At 34.1% G+C, this 17,106-nt stretch overlaps 1 protein-coding gene across 2 annotated transcripts; it reads right to left on the reverse strand.

Annotated features, from left to right (window-relative positions):
- Positions 1-8,902: 8,902 nt before the first annotated feature.
- On the reverse strand, positions 8,903-11,680 carry LOC125212420 (indole-3-pyruvate monooxygenase YUCCA2-like). 2 transcript variants are annotated; one of them, XM_048112593.1, is made up of 4 exons: positions 10,788-11,680; positions 9,812-10,060; positions 9,577-9,699; positions 8,903-9,447 (listed from the first exon to the last, which is right to left on the reverse strand). In XM_048112593.1, exons 1-4 carry the CDS (start codon positions 11,643-11,645, stop codon positions 9,229-9,231), a joined length of 1,449 nt encoding a protein of 482 aa, XP_047968550.1. In that variant the 5' UTR covers positions 11,646-11,680; the 3' UTR covers positions 8,903-9,228. The 2 variants fall into 2 exon arrangements, with proteins under 2 accessions (XP_047968550.1, XP_047968551.1); XM_048112594.1 differs by having other exon boundaries at positions 9,325-9,442.
- Between the last annotated feature and the right edge of the window lie 5,426 nt (positions 11,681-17,106).

A 17,106-nucleotide genomic window follows, 5' to 3' on the forward strand; every position in this document is an offset into this window, starting at 1 on the left:
TTCCGTTGTGGCGAAAGCCCCCTTTTCCCCAAAAAACCCCCCCACTTTACAAAACCCTAGTGGGGGGAAAATGGGATCGATCCCAAAAGAAGGAGGGAAAAATGTTAAAGGAAATTTGGGTGTTTTTTTTTTTTTTTTTTTTTTTTTTTTTTTGGTTTTTGGGCTGCCCACGCTTTTTTTGGTTGGGGAAAATTAGAATTAACTTGACGGGGGAAACCCAAAAAAATTTAAACCCAAAGGCTAGACCTGGGGAGATAATTTACGGTGGGGACCACGTCAAAAAAGAAAAGGTACGGGAAAAGTTGGCGAAATTAACTAACTCTTAGCGGGGTTGACATCGTCTTCTAAAAAAATTTGCGTAAAAACTTCTTAAGAAAAAACTAAGTAAAAAAAAGAAATGCGACTTGAAATCAAATCTATGCATAAAAAAACGAAGAATTTAAAGCGGATCGCATCCTAGACAAAATGAAATAAAAACCCAAAAAAAAAAACAAATCTTTTACCCTTTTTTCCTCCCCAACCCAGGCCTCAAACCTTCTAAATCCCTCCGGACCCAAGCGCCCAAGGCCCAAACCCCCCAAGAAACTCTCCTCCTTGGTTTTTAAAAATGGAACCCCCAAATACTCAAATAACCCCCGGTCTGTCCCCAAATTCCACATCAAACACCTCGTCGAAAAAAACGGGGTCGACATAGAATTGAAGAATTACGCAACACGAAAGATCTCCAAAAATAACTTGAAATTAAACATTTAAACCCAAATCCTAACGGAAAAAGCAGTAAAACATTATCAACATAAAAATCGACCCCCAAAAGTGAAGTTGACGGGGGGAAAACCAAACAAAAACAGCTGAAAAAAAAGTAATTGTATCTTCGCCCTAAACAGGACGGTGTTCCCAAGCACGAAATCTTTCGGAAAAAAACCCCCTACCCAGGGCCCCCAAGAACCATTCCCGGGTGTGTAAAAAAAAAGTATAGCTAAGAAGAGTGGAAAAACTATATCCATTTGGGTGCATCTCTTCTCTATTTATAGGCGTTTTAGTGGGGCCCCAAAGAGGTATAGATAATGACTTTGTTGCCACTTGATTCGAGACTTCCTTTTTCCCCCAATTTCCTCGTAATTCCCTCATTTGTTCCCTTCTCCTTTTCTAGACCATTTCTTCATAACTTCCCAAAACTGAATTTTTTTCCACCCGGGTTAGGGAAAAGTGTTAGACCCGGCCCAAAATTTTAACATTTTTTTGCCCTTAAATCATGAAATTAGCCTTATCATGCGGCAGGTTGAGTATTCAACAATACATCAACTTCAATCATTGAATGATAAAGTATTTAATCTTACCCGAAAGGCCCGAAAATACTTGCTTTTTGATCTGATTTATCAAATTTTAACATTTCATTAAATGTTTGATAGTTGAAAACCCTTTGATGCCTATAAAGTTAAATCATTTGTTTTTTTAAAGAGATTCGAATACATAGAAGTGCAACATAAAAACCAGCAAGTCTCAAGGTTTACACCAAAAGGACGGAAAGGGTTATGATCGATGGGATTCTAATCTCCATTAACGAACCCAAATTTATCTAATGAATGGGATAGTTATGTAAGAAGAAATAAGTTTTTTTAAGACAAGTTTGATTATGTGATGATTTGACTCAAAAAAATCTTATTTTAGGGATGAACATTAAAGAAACTACCAACATCGACTTCACAAAAACCAGTTGGGACTAGAGCTTTCAGTCAAAACCATCTCGGGTGTAATGTTGTTCCAACACGTGTTGGAAAATGCCCAAAAGGGGTTTAAAAATCTGGGGCATGTTTTAAGGTTTGTCCCAAATGATGGGTTTAAAATTTTTCGAATCTTCAAAAATATAATTTGAGAAGATCAAAAATGAACTTAAAAGGGGTGATAACTCTCAAAAAAAAGAGATATCAAATTTTTTCACATTACCAAAACATACCATTAAAAACTTTTGCACTAATAAAATCAACTTGGCCCCTAATTGTGAACCCAGCTGTGTGGCCCCCAAGGAACCAAAATTCAAAAAAAAATTGAAACTATTTTTAATTTAACATAACCCCCTTTAACTCAATGAGTAGGTTAAATTTGGGATAATCATCTTTAAAAAGGTGATGATTAAATTTTACAATCTAAAAAAAACATGTCTTACAAGACTTGCAAAACTCATTTTTTTGTCGGGGGAGCTAGTATATTTGCAAGTGTAAATATGGATCTAAAAAGGAAGACAAAAAATGGGTTTTTCCCCAAAAGAAATTATTTTCCCCTTTATCGTTGTGCAATTTATTGACCCTATTGCTATTAAACTTAATAAATTAAAGTATGTTATGTTGTTAAGCAACCCATAAATAATTTTGGGAAATCATTTTTGCTTTTAAGGGATATGAAATTAAAGGGGGAAAAAAAGCTGTTTGGGAAGCTTATAAAAACCTTCGTGGTCTTAAAGCATCTAAATGGGAGTATGTTTTTTATAAAAATTGTCAAATATTTGGTATTTAACTTTTTCAAAAGTCTTAAGCCAAGGAAGTTGAAAGTGCATTACATATGGTATTATTGGTATTTTACGATAATGAAATCTAAAAAAAGTTGCAAACCTGATTGGCATCTAGTGAGAAAGGGTTGTCTATAATTTAAGATAAATGATTTAAGAAAACTAATTACATTTTGCATCAAGCCCTTTTTAAGATTCTGAAAGAATGTTGGTTTTTGGGAACCCTATTCTACACATTGTTTGGAACATTTAAGCATTAAAATTCCAAAAAAAGGTTTATCCTCTCAAGATGGAATTGTCTTGTTTCCTAGTGTTTTTGACACTTAGTGAGATCAAAATTAGAATAGTTAGATGTTTTCCATATTTTTATAATTTACTAAGTTTGTTTTAATTGTGCTTATGCATGAAGTATATATCATATTAACCATGGGAAAAGGGTTTTGATTGAGGTAATGTACCTAGTGCTTGAAAAGACTAGTAACTTATTCTATTTTTGGGTTTAAATTAATGTCCGGGTTCACTTTTTTAGTTTTTGACAAATCGGGATCAGTAAGTCATCCTCGAATATGTTTTTAAATTTTGGAATATCTTCCTAATAGCTTTTCGTAAGTTTAGTATGCCTATGGTATTTTTATTACCCCGGAAGGCTAACTCGGGGGCCCGAGTTTATTAACAAAATCACATAGGGAAAAATTTAAATTTAAAGACGAGAACAAAGACATTATGGGAAAAAGGAAAAATGGGAGAACAACCAATTTTCTTTCACCTTGTGAAATGTGGTATTTGATATATCAAAATTCATCCCCTTTTTTGTGTATAAGTGGGGGAAATTTTTGAAAATAAGATATAAAACATGTTTTTTGTATAAGTGGAAAATGTTTGGTTTAAATTTTCGAAAAGCTGTTTGGCAATTTTTTCAAAGAATCTTGCTTTTTTATTTAAAATTATAATCCCCTTTTAACCCCATTGATTTGGGCCCCCCACGAATGAATCCCATTATTATTACATTGTTTTCTTTTGCATTTATAAAATTTTTTTTAAACATTTAAATGTTTTGGGAAATAAACAAAGTCTAAGTCTTTTGCTTTTAGAAATTTTTAAGCGTCCTTTTGGAACCGGTGGTCATGCAAGTTTCAAAAAAAAAAGAAAATTTCCAAAACCAGATGGATTTTTCTCCTAGTGAAAAGGGGAAATTTACCGCTATTTCTAAGCCTTTTGAAAAAAGATACATTTTGGGTATAGCCAAAAGTTTTTAAAGAAGCGTGTCTTTATCTATCTTTGAAAGACTAGGTCTTGATAAAATCTATTTCTTAAACTACATATTTGGATTGAATTAAATTGATTATCCTTTTTTTGACTTATCAAATGGTGCGGGTTTTTCCAACATAATCCCCATATTTGGGGAGGGGAATTTTTGGGTGCTAGGATTGCTACTATGTTAAACGCCAAATGAGTTGTTTTATAAGTCCCCAAAAGGGGAAAAAAGGTTTTTTTTTCAAAACCATTTGGAGTTTTTTTACTTAGAATAATAAATAAATGTTTTTGCAAGTCCCTCTTGGGAAATTTTAAGATATTAATTAATTAAGTCGAGAGACAAAATTTAAATTTAAGGACATTTATATCTTAAGGGGGAAATAAATAATAAACAAAGTGAAACCCCGATTCTTGTAATTTCGAATTTGGATGGGGAGAGTTCAATATTCTTAGGGCTCTCGTAATATTATATAAAGCTTGTATTAAATTTTGGGGGTTAATTTTAAATTTGTAAAAACTAATTGGGGATATTAAAAAACCCCATGTCTTCGGAAAAAGCAAAAATAAGAAAAAGGGAAATAAATCATTCATTTTTTCTATAATTTTGTCCTTCCTCCTAGGGTTAATTTCCTAATTGGAGAAGGATTTTTTTTCTTCATTCGGGGTCCCGTATTTTGATAAGATCAACCCCCGATTCGAGATCGGGGGAACCAAAAAATCAAAGGGCTAGTATTGAAGATCGGAACTGGTTCAAGACCGATTTTAGATTTTTTTTTTATGAATTGCTATGGAAAATTTCATATTGACGACATACGTGTCAAATTTTAAACATTTAATTTCAGGATTTTTATTATTATTTATTTAATCACAGGGGTGCTTAAACTCCCTCAATAAATATATATGTTATACACACACATATTATACTTTTCAATTACATAAAAAATTTCAAACCATGAAAAATTGTAAAGTGGAGTATAACATTAACAAAAGAAACAAAACTATTATACCGAAAGCAAAAATTATAGCAAACCAAACAAAAAATTGACAACACAACTAGCACTAAAACTGACAGAACTACTAGAAAATAATAATAGGCTAATATTAATGTATAAAATCTATACATTTCATATTGTATGTTCATGCATTAAACTACATACTTCCAAATGGAGAAACCAAACCATACACGTATGACAGACATTCTAAAATAAATCATGATGACAAAGAATTAATCCAATCATTAAATTTTGTACTATCTACACCAAGAATATTTGAGTCATCATTGACAAATAACAAACCCATCCACCCGATATGATTTTGACACCAATTCAATATATGGTCCATAACCCCTCTCCCCTAACTCTATTTTGTACTCCTACATAAATATTAATACAGTTCATATATTAAATTTCTCTTGGACCACAATAAATAAAAATCCAAACAAATTTTTAAAAAGGAATCCTTTCTTGAAATAAATATTGTACAAAATATAGCATTCGATTATAATTTATAAAATAGTAATAAAAAAGTGAATTCTTTTAGTAAGATTGCATGTGCAGCATGTGTATGTACGTAAGGGATGTGGAGTATAAAATAATGCTCTCCATCATGAGGCTGACTTAGCACTTGGACCACTATTTGTGGTCACATATTTTTTTGGCAATAGTACTTCAAAGCCCAGTATTTTATTTTTAAGTACAATCAAAATTAGGGTTTGGTAATTGGGAATATATCCCCCAAAACTAAATTGATTTATCTTTTTCTATCTTTTCATTACCAGAAGTACTTGTCAAGACTTAAAAAAAAAAAAAAAAAGTACTCCCTCAGTTTCTTCATAGTTGAGGCGGAACTTTTCGGCACGGAGTTTTAGAAATGAATGTTGGATGTGTTAAATAAATAGATAATGAAGTAAGAGAGGGGAAAAGGTAGAGAGAATAAAGTATAAAGTGAATAAAGTAAGAGATAGTAAAGTAAGAAAGAGAAAAAAATTACCATATATGGAAATGACTCAACTATGAAAAAACTTCCCGAAATGAAAAAATGACTCAACTATGAAGAAACAGTGTCAAGACTTGGGGTCTAATGGGGCTAATTACTTAACTTGCTAGGACATGAAACAAAGATCTATGAACGAACAAGGCATGTTTAGGCGCTAAATGATACTCCATCTGCCCGTGAATAGGCGTTGCGTTTGAGTTTGGTGCAGATTTTAAGAATACTATTATAAAGAAAGGTGGATAGAAAAAGATAGTGGAATGTGAGTGGAAAAGGTTAGTGGAATGTGAGACATACTTACCATTTATAGTAAAAGTGAATTGAGACTCTTATTGGCAGACGAATCAAAATGAAAAAAACGGGACTCCTAATCAAAGACGGAGAGAGATATATCGCTAATAAAAGAGTCATCGATTGGTTGTATTTTTAACCGACTTATCATAAAATTAAAACCTATCAAGATCTGACACATGCATAGGCATGCATAAGCCGAACATGACACAAACACATGGATCCTAGTCGACATATATACTAGAAGGATATAAAGGTTCAAAAGCGAGCATCTAAATTTTCCTGTAAAATGAATAGAAACATAAGTTTAACCGTGAAGTTCGTAAAGAGAATATTCCGAGGAGTTGCGAAAATGAAAATTATCGTAGCAAGAATTAAAAATTATACTATTACATTATTTTATTGAAATAGTTACATAAATAGGCACACAAAAGTGGGTGAGAAGAGCAAAGGATGCGTGTTCATTATAGATTATAGTACTATTCAAAATTTCAAATGTTCTCATTTTAATTTTGGAACTTTAGAGAATGCATGTGGCAAAGACAACCTTGTATCTTACCAACCCTTTTTTGGGCTAAAATATCTATCTTGCCCAATTATCGTTAACATCTTTTTTTCAAACCATTCAGAGTGTGATTAGGAAATAAGCTAGGTCTTCTTTTTATTTTCCACTTTTACCCTTCAAAAGCTCGATTTAATCAAATAATTACATAAACATATTTTAATTTAATAAAAGAAGGATTGATAGAACTTAATATCCTTAATTTCCAGCGTCTTCCAAAAAATATTTTCAATTTTCATATTTATAGAAATTTAAAAAATAATTATGAATTCGAGTATATATATAGCAGTACTATACATATTTGTTTAACAATAACTGTGATTATAGTTATATTTTTGTTGTGTATAAACATATTTAATACAGTAGTTATAGTGTATTTTTTGACCAAACAAAGGTGAATGTATGCATTGCCAAATACACATCCAGCTTTAATACAGTAATTATATACAACCAGTGCTGCAATTCGATAAATAATTATAAGATTAATAATAAGAAGAGAATTCATTTAATTTCTCTATTAATCTATAATCAAACAAGAATACAACTTATGCAAGTGAATTAAGTATGGACATGCTTTTTAGTTGTTAAACCAAACGATATCCACCCACGGATCTAATCACTATTTTTCATGCTGATTTGTAGACATCTCAAATGGTGTGATAATTGATTCTATTATTTAAGATTGCTCTATATCCAAAGAGTATGAAATCGAATCAATAACCATTTGATTAGGAAGGATGAGTTCAATACCATTCAAACATATACCTTGGAATTTGGATTATCATCTAATATTTTAATAAGAGTAATTCATTAGTGAAGACTTATATAAATGCAATTTGTTACAGAGGGGAAATGCAAGCAATTATGTGTTAAAAAGCTAATTATATTATGGTCCACAGCTAAGGAACAGTTTTGTTTGTTACTTTTTGTTTTTTGAAAAATTTCTTATACATATATCCACATAGATAGCAACATGTAACTGAAGACCAACATTCCTTTGCCGTGTATAATATGTAATCGAGATTATGTTTGGTGGAGGGTGGCTAGAGATATTTTTTTGTGAGATGGGAATAAAAAATTCTAGAATGAATAATTAATTTGAGTCCATTGTTTTACAATTAACCAAGCTAAGATGTGTACTCTCCTATATGTTTTGTATCTTCTCTTCGACCAAAACTTAAATCGATAAAAAGCCTACAATCGAAACGTGGAAGATTAATACTAAAAGATACTTTAATGATATGATGGAAATTTGGGAACTTTGTTAATTCCTTCTAATTTTTTAAACTAAACTGATGGTTTAGCAGCCACTCAACATTTGATATTACAATTAACGTCCCAAATTCAATTATTTTGCAAAATATTCGTTTTAAAGTATCGATTATGGTGAGAATTGTATATATGAGAAGAAAAACTTCTTTGAAGGATTAATTGTTAGGCTTTTGGTATTAAAATATTGAGGGGAAAGGGATCAAATAAATAAATATTCGTGTCAATTGACAGAAGAGTAATGAATAATGGGTTGATGCTTATCTATTTCCGATTTCGATATATCTTATAAAATAACCCAATTTTCAAATAGTTCAAAATAATAAACCACTATGATATTTTATTGCCTTCAGTGGTATGCCTTTCTTTGTAAATTTAAAATTTTTCATATGCACAGATAACTTTATATCATGGAAAAGGGATAACAATCATCACTAAAATTATAGTAAAAGGAATTCTTGTCCAAATTATCATGAGTAAAAAATTATTGAATGAATCTATTAAATACCAACAATTTCTCTTTTGACTTGATAGTTACACACTAAAATTAATAAAACTATGCACAAAAATGACATTTTTTTTCATTTCTAGATGAATTATCATCCCTACCAAATATTCCTTTAGTATTCATATACTAGTAAAGTACGTGTGGGTGTTGATGAAGGGTATATTACATTAAAAAAAAAGTCCATTCCACCAATTTAATTTCTAATTTTCTTGGCACAGCACAATCTGACGAGACTGGCACATTAATTTGGTTAATTCTTTAATTTTAGTGGTCCTCTGGGGATAGCAATCATTTCTCCATCCAATTTGGCACAACTCTTTAAACTTGCACTAAATGAGCCACAATTAAATTTTGGTACCAAAATTCATTATGTACCTTCTGCACATTTCTACACTACAATCATTATTTTTCGCATTTCAGATATACTACTAGTATACAAAACATTGCAGGAATTCAATTATCATATAGTATTATTCAACCACACACCATTCTGCTTCAAGAATTCTTCACCTAGCAACTAAAATTCAATAAATCGCTAGTGAAATTAGAGAAGAAAATATACCTGTACAAAATGCAATGCACCTAGTACTACTACTATTAACCCTAACAAAATCAACCTTAATTTTCCATGGAGATTCCAATGGCACCAACCTTTGTACTTCAAATATTAGTACCCCCAAAAATTCTCCAATTTTCTTACATCCCATTTTCGCTCTTGTTCGTGTCCATCCCGCATTCTCTATCAAACCCCATCGGGCACTAAGGGTCGGGCATGGCCCGTCCCTTCCAAGATTGATTAGCCGGACATTCGATGACCTAAAAAGGGAATAAACTCGGCAAGTATTTGGACTAAAGGTGCTTTTGCATGAAACTCGGGGAATATTTGGACTGTGAGATGGTTTCCTTCCAAGAGCCCTCGATGTCAGCAGCAATGTTCTTGGCATCAATGGATGCCCCGAGAAGGCCGCGTTTGGTGAACCCAACCGCGTATAGTCCACACTCGCCTTTCCAGCAATTGGGAAATGGCCTTTTTGGGAGCCCATCTTTCTCACAAAACATCTCACTTTTCTAAGGAGGGGAGAGAGAAACCAATTCAGCCAAACATGCCTTTTCCTCTTTAGTACTTCAAAGTTATGAGTGCATTACAGATTTAAGGAAATCTATGTCATATGTAAAAAAAAGGGCAAGCCACTATACCTTTAGCCAACATGGCACATTGCTTTTGTAACCAGTTGCTAGGATTATTGCATCATAATTTTCCACTCTTCCATCCACAAATTCGGCTGATTTGTACCTTAGCCTTTTAATCCCTGGGCGTACCTATTCATAATTTCAATTGATTACAATTAACTTAAAAAAGAAAAAAAATGTTTGGACAAAAGTGGTGTGACAAAATTAAGTATTGATTTGATATGATGCATAGTAATTGTACCTTGATGTCTCCACTTTTGATCTTGTCAAGGGTTCCCACGTCCAAAACCGGGGTTTTCCCGGATAGACTCTTGAGCTCGAGAGGCCCTACCTTGGGCCTGTCGAGCCCATACCGGGCCGTGTCGCCTAGTAAGAGCCATGACGAGACGAGCAAAAACCGGTCGACAATGTTTATAGGCAGCCACTTTAGCAGCCACATGGACAGCCCGAAAGTCGATCTCCCCAGCATCTCTCTTGGTAGAATGTGCACCTAAATTCACCAACAAAGGCCATGTAAAAACGTTGTACTACTACCAAAATACAAAAATGGGGCTCAACTAAAAAGAAAAAGATAAAGGAAAATCAATCATAGAAATATTGAACAAAATCTCTAGCTCATTAACTAGTTGTTGTTACACCGTTACACCCATTCTCTCATTAAATTAATACAAAATCTTGAAACCCTTTTACTAGCCATTGTTGCGCATGCTTGAGTATCCCAAGAAAGTGCTTTACATCAAGATTTTTAAGGATGTCTTTCCCCCTTTTTATTTAATCTTTCTTGCAACTGTTAACAAACGCATGTCACCAAATTTTGTTATAAAAAAACCTTTGGAACTTGAACACTAAAAAACACCGAGCAAACAATTTCGAGCACAAAAAGTTGCATTTTAAAAAAGTGTGCACTTTTATGCTCGTTAAACCCCTTTGCTTCTTAATACCATTCCAACCCCAATTAAAGTATAAAAACCTCACCACCATATTTTCTCACCTTAATCCCCCCCCCCAAAAAAAAAAAAAAAAAAAAAAAAAAAAAATTGAATAATTAGGGTTTACCCTAAAAGAGAAAAACACATAACTTCAACATGAAGCCACACCAATACTCCCATCCCATGCACAAAAAAATTGAATCCAAAAAAAGAAGAAGAAAAACACACAGTCACACACAGTGGAAGGTGTAATTTAATTTTCTACTAAAAAGAATAGAGAGAACTCACTGTATCCCTAACGACAAGAGAAGGGGTTGCATTGTGATTGCAGAGATCCAAGCAAACCTCCATCCCGGAATTCCCGCAGCCGACGACCAGCACTCTCCTCCCTTCATAAACATCCCCGCTCTTGTAGCCGCTCGTGTGCACCACGCCGCCAAACTCCGTAAGCCCCTCCATCTCCGGCACCACCGCCTCCGCATTCTCCCCCGTCGCCACAATCAGCCACCTGCACACATACTCCTCCGCCGCCGCTGCCGTTTTCACTCTCCACATCTCCAGCTTGTCATCGTACTCCGCCCTCTCCACCGCCTGCCCGAACACCGGCCTGATTCCAAACCTCTCCGCGTAGGCCTCCAGATACTGGACGAACTGGCGCTTGTCGGGATAGGTGGGGAAGTGCGACGGGAACGGCATGAGAGGGAGCTCGCAGAATTGCTTCGGGAGGTGGAGTTTTAAGCGGTCGTAGGTTTTGAGCTGCCATAGCGACGCGATGCAGTTGGATCGCTCGATGATTAGCGAAGGGACGCCTCTTTCTTTGAGGCACGCTGCCGCGGCTAGCCCTGAGGGGCCCGCGCCCACGATGACCGGGCCCGCAATAACCCTAGGCCGAGGCGCGGAGGAGGAGGAGGAGATCATATTTGCCTGCTGCATCTCTTTTATATAATCAATTTCCATGTGTGTTAATGTGATTAAATCGAGAGCATGATGATGATGATGATAGGAAGAAGAAGAAGAAGAAGAAGAAGAAGAAGAAGGGATGAGTAATAGGGGAGATGAGAGATTGAGTGTGATATGGAGTCCTACAAAACAGGGATTACTTCTTATCCACTCGTGATTTGAATCTGTGTTTTTTTCAACCTGCATTCAATTCAAGATTAAATACTCACTTCAAACATAGATATTATACTATTCACTTTGTTCATGGAAATTACATGTGTGTGTGTATATATATATATATATATATACATGTGTGTGTGTATATATATATATATATATATATAGAGGGTTGAGTTGAAGGTGTGAGAAGTTTGGAGTCGAGTTTCGATCCACATGTATATATAGAGTATGTTGTGTGTGTGTGTGTGTGGAGATTGGGATTAACTTTGATAGCACCTTTTTAGCATTATTATTTGGATTTAAAATATGCTTTATTTAACATTTAAAACAATGGTATATATAACGTGCATTGGGAATTTGGACTGAACGTATCCCTTCGTCCCCTAAAAATAGAAATATTTGAACGGAACGGGTTTTAAATACAAAATTAGTAAAGTATTAGAGATAACAAGAAAAGTGTGTTAGTGAAAAATGAGTCCCATCTCATTAGAATGGAGAAAGAAATTTCCTAAAAAGGAAAGATTTCTATTTTTAGGGGTCGGTGGGAGTATTATATTTTGAATTTTGAATGGTGATTATTTTGGGTACTTTGCTTTGTGTAATATAGAGAAGATATGAAAGTCTATAGCGACATAAGGTTTAATCAACTACTTCCTGCCAAATTTCACTCTTTTTTCAACCTACCAACTCAATTATATGAACTCTTCAGCTGAAATTGTGAGTGAGAGTAATTCATGATTAGAAAAAGGTTAATTGGTGGGTTGGCATTGCGTTGGATTTTTTCAATAAAATAAAGGCGCAAACAACGTGTAAAATAGGTGAACAAATCCAGGTACAATCCAATCAACGATGAAAATACAAGACTAATATCAGCTAAAGAAGCATAAACCAACAAAAAGCACAAAAAATCACGACCCTGTAAAACAGATACTCAAACCAACAAGACTAGACTCATTCTCTTTTTCACTCCTCTCATTATTAAACCTTACGTTCCACCTCAATAAAAAAAAGTTATAAAAACATAAATAATTATAATGATATCAAGCATTACATTAGTTCTATTAATTAACCATTTGGTACAGTACTAATAGTACTAATTGGACTTGTGATTGTGATAGTTTAATTACCATAGGAAAAGTGGGGAGATTACGAATTTAAAATTCATTATATATGTTGACGGGTTCGACCGAAAGTATAGAATAGTGACTTTCTAGTAAAGCCTATTAGATTAATTAGACTTTTTAATGTTATTTTTCTCATGAGTATTAGGGGTGTCCAAAAAGATATTGAGTATTAGTAATTTCTCAATCCGACTCAGAAATAATCGGCTATCGAGTGCTGCTAAAAATGTTTTTCGATGCCAAAAACAATATATTTTCCTAAATATACAAATGCATATGATTGGGGGTGGGTTAGTAACTGAGTGTAGTAAATGTTGGTATCAAAAACCCAATTGTTTAGGCCTCTTGAGAATACCATGAGTCAATGAAGTCCACTTTTTCTGCAATAAAATCAATTTGTCCTATCTCAATTGATTGTTTTAAGCTGTTCTCTATTTATTTGTAACATATACGACTAGAATATTTTAGTCTAGTTTGTTCGATGACACATTATTCCATCATATATATTGGTGCTATTTACAAAAAAAAAGATGGACACGCTTCCAAAATTGATTAATTTTCTTTTCATTTTTATAACCAATATTATGTAAAGTTTTCAACTCTATAGTACGATTGGATCATACCAAATATCTCGGAGATAAGATTACTCTTCTGCACATTTTTCCTAAATTTTTGAAGATTTAATTCTTTTTTAATTACTATAACATATATTACTTTCGGATACATCAATACATGCAACTCATTGGTCTTATATATTTAATTCATAGGGCAGCCGCCAAATTTTACGTGATTAATTAATCTACATGGAGTAAACGAAAATGACTAAACAAACAACAAAGCATTTTATTTTCAAAAAATGCGTTTATTGTGGTCCATATGTGGAGTACAAAAATTCTCGTGTGGCCATGACCTCTATAGTATCATGTTTCAGACTTTCAGATATATATACTATGTGATAGTATATAGGAAACAGAATATTCAGGATTAATGACAATTAATATTCATAGGGAAAAAATATTTTAAGAGGGAAAGGTAGTTAGACATTTAACACCAAACTAACAAAACTAAAAAAATTAGTTTTAGATTTTGTATTTAATCAATTTCATATACTAGTACTATGTTAAATACATATTGTACTATGAGTTTTGAGGGCAAGTTCATCAAGAAGGAGTGGTTTCCTAGTTCGCTAACAAAACTACAATAGAATGAGATAAGTTATTACCAAAATAGTTATAATTGTTTGTCTTTTTTCCTCTTATTTTGGAACAAGGTTTTGGGAGAATCTAGCTTGCCTAGGGATAAAGGCCTATAGAGTAGCTACATATATAACTCTTCCCTAGTTATTTGTGCAATACTCACATAGCTTATAAGTATGTAGTATAATATTTAATTAAGTGTACATAAGTGTGTGTGTGTGATGGAATAGCAAATTAGTAGTAGAAAAAAGAGTTTGTGAAGGTGAAAGAATATTGTTTGGGAGTGAGGTTTGAGGCCCACACATTGGTGTTGCTAGCCACTCATTTGATATGTTATTCAAACAAATTTTAAAAACGAAATGGCTAAAAAGGTGTCTTGGTTGATAGGGGGCCATGTTTGAAGGCTCCTTCCATCCACCCCTAACTCGAATTTATTAAGATGGTCCTTCTCAATTCTTGAGTGCCTTACGATATTAGAAAGATCAATATAAATAATATGTTTGAATGTTTGATTTTGGGGCCTATCAATTATGTAGCAATGTTTCATTATTTAGTTTACGATGGTTCATAATAAGTTTTGCATGTACAAGGATGTTAGACTCATTGACTGACACCACACAAAGTGGCATTTAGTGAGCATTTTAGTGCCAGTTTAGTCTTATACCACACCTAGTGATATTGATGAAATGATTTCAGAATCGACACTACAATCATTCATGATATATTGTACACATCTATCTAGGTTGTGAATTTTTGTAAGTAACATCTACAAAGAATCGACTAAAAGATTCTCTTTAATCATATTGACCGGTTTACAATGTAAAATGAGGACATGTTTGTTCAATTATTATTATTATTATGCTTTTAATTAATAATAATAGTAATTGAGAAATAAGGATTACATAATACAAAGCATCATAAAACATGTTTTCGGTTAATATAGAGAACTTTTTACCATATGAACAATAAGTCGATCACTTTTTTTTTACTACGGATTACTTGAACAATGTTAGAATTGAAGGTTAAGCTTAGGTTCTTTGCTGAATTTTGATAAATTCTTTTGTCGTCTCATGTTTGTTTGATCTATGTGGAGTACATTTTTGTTTCAATTTTTTGCTTGATTTTTGGTTTTTGTTGTCTCTTTGCTTTAATTGTTGCGTTAGGAGTGGTTTCCTCTTCATCCTTTGTGGTTTGAATTTGTTTGGAAGTTTTTCGCTCTGTCACTTGTTGATTTGAGCATTCGATCATTATTATAGAAATATTACTTTGCGATAGATCATAATTAAATTTATAGCGCTATGGCCCAATCAAATTATTTGCATTTTAAATCCACCCACTACTTAGGGATATGCACACATTATCCTTTATCAGTCAGCATTTAATTAAGCTTTATGCAAAACCCATAAAAAAAATCTTGCAATGGAATTAGGCTTGATTATATGGTTTCAATTAGGCCTGCTTATTCGGCCGGTTCCGGTTCTAACCGGATCGGTTGACCGGTTAACCGGTTTAAAATTTTCATAAATCCTAGAACCGGAACCGGAACCGGAACCGGCCGGTTAAGAACCGGTCGATTCCGGTTCCGAACCGGAACCGATGTGTAATTTTAAATCCGAATTTATTTATAATTTAAAATAGTTCAATACTAAAAAAATAATAATTCAACATCTAGAAATATAACAAATACTCCCTAAAAATTCAAATAAATACACAAAAAATGAAAGCCAACAATACAATAATATTCATATATGGATAAGAGTAATGCCAAGTGTAGTAGGTTGGACTAGTTTATGTTAGCAATTTTTTAACACAAAAATAGGAGTTCTAAACTTTAGCAATTTTTTTTAAATGGGTTTTAAAATTGAATTCCATTTTTCATTTTTTTTTGGCTAAACATGTATACAATAGAATTTCCAATACTAATTGATCTTGTTGTGACTTTTTAGTTTATAACGGAACAGTTAATAAATTATTCACAAACAAGTTAAAATCGTATGTTAAATGAATTGTTACATAAATTTGTTATAAAGTTAAATTTCTATCATATGTAATGATATTGTATTTGTATAAATTATTTTGGAAATTAAAAATAAACTTCAATTAAATTAGATTTATTAGTATATTAAATTATAAAAAAATAAAATTGAATTATAATCCGGTTCCCGGTTAGGAACCGGTCGGTTCCGGTTCGGAACCGGAACCGGTTTTATTTAAAAAGTTGGAACCGGTACCGGAACCGGAACCGAATTTTCCGATTCCGGTTCCTCAATTAACCGGTCGGTTCCGATTCTGGTTCCGATTAACCGAGAACCGGAGAACCGTTTAAGCACCCCTAGTTTCAATAACCTCATATATAAATAATAAAGGATTTTTAGGTCAATACAATGATGAAAGAATATATAAGCATGAGATACATCAAGTATTAACATTAGACCCAATATAAGAGCATCCATAGTGCCGGCTAGCTGACCGGTTAGCCGATTCGCGGCGCTGGCCGATCGGCTAGCCGAACCATTGCAATCGGCCAGCGGCGAATCGGCTAGAAAATTGGCGTGGGCTAGCCGATGCGCTGGCCGCCATTGTGGCGTGCCGATCGGCCGCGATCGGCCAGCGCCTATTTTCTTTTTTTTCTTTTTTTTTTTTTTGAAATCCTATATATACGCGATTTTAGTTTCATTTTCATTTGCACCACTTGTTTTAACGAGTTTTCTCTCTCTCTAACTTTCTGTACAAGAGCATCATCGAGGGATGAGTCACGCGGGTGGTAGTGGTGGGGATGCTGAGGAGTACGAACGGCAGCGGATGAACGAGGCTATGGAGGCCTACATGAACCGCGAGATGGAGCGGTACATGCGAAGGGTGGAACAGCGGCGGTCCCTCGCCCTCCACCGGTTGTCCACAGCCGAGCGGTGATTGATCGGGATCACGTAGCTGCCGCACATCAGCGGCTATATGACGACTACTTCGCTCCGGACCCGCGGTTTCTAGCAACCATGTTCAGGCGGCGTTTTAGAATGCGCATGGAGTTTTTTATGCGTATCGTTGACGCTTTGGAGCGTCGATATCTTTATTTCCGCTTCAGGCACGATGCGGCTGGCAGACCCGGCCACACCCCTATCCAAAAGTGCATGGCGGCAATCGGACGGTTGGCCTACGGAGGCGCGACAGAGA

Source organism: Salvia hispanica, chromosome 3 (genome assembly GCF_023119035.1).
Source record: "Salvia hispanica cultivar TCC Black 2014 chromosome 3, UniMelb_Shisp_WGS_1.0, whole genome shotgun sequence".
Taxonomy (NCBI): domain Eukaryota; kingdom Viridiplantae; phylum Streptophyta; class Magnoliopsida; order Lamiales; family Lamiaceae; genus Salvia; species Salvia hispanica.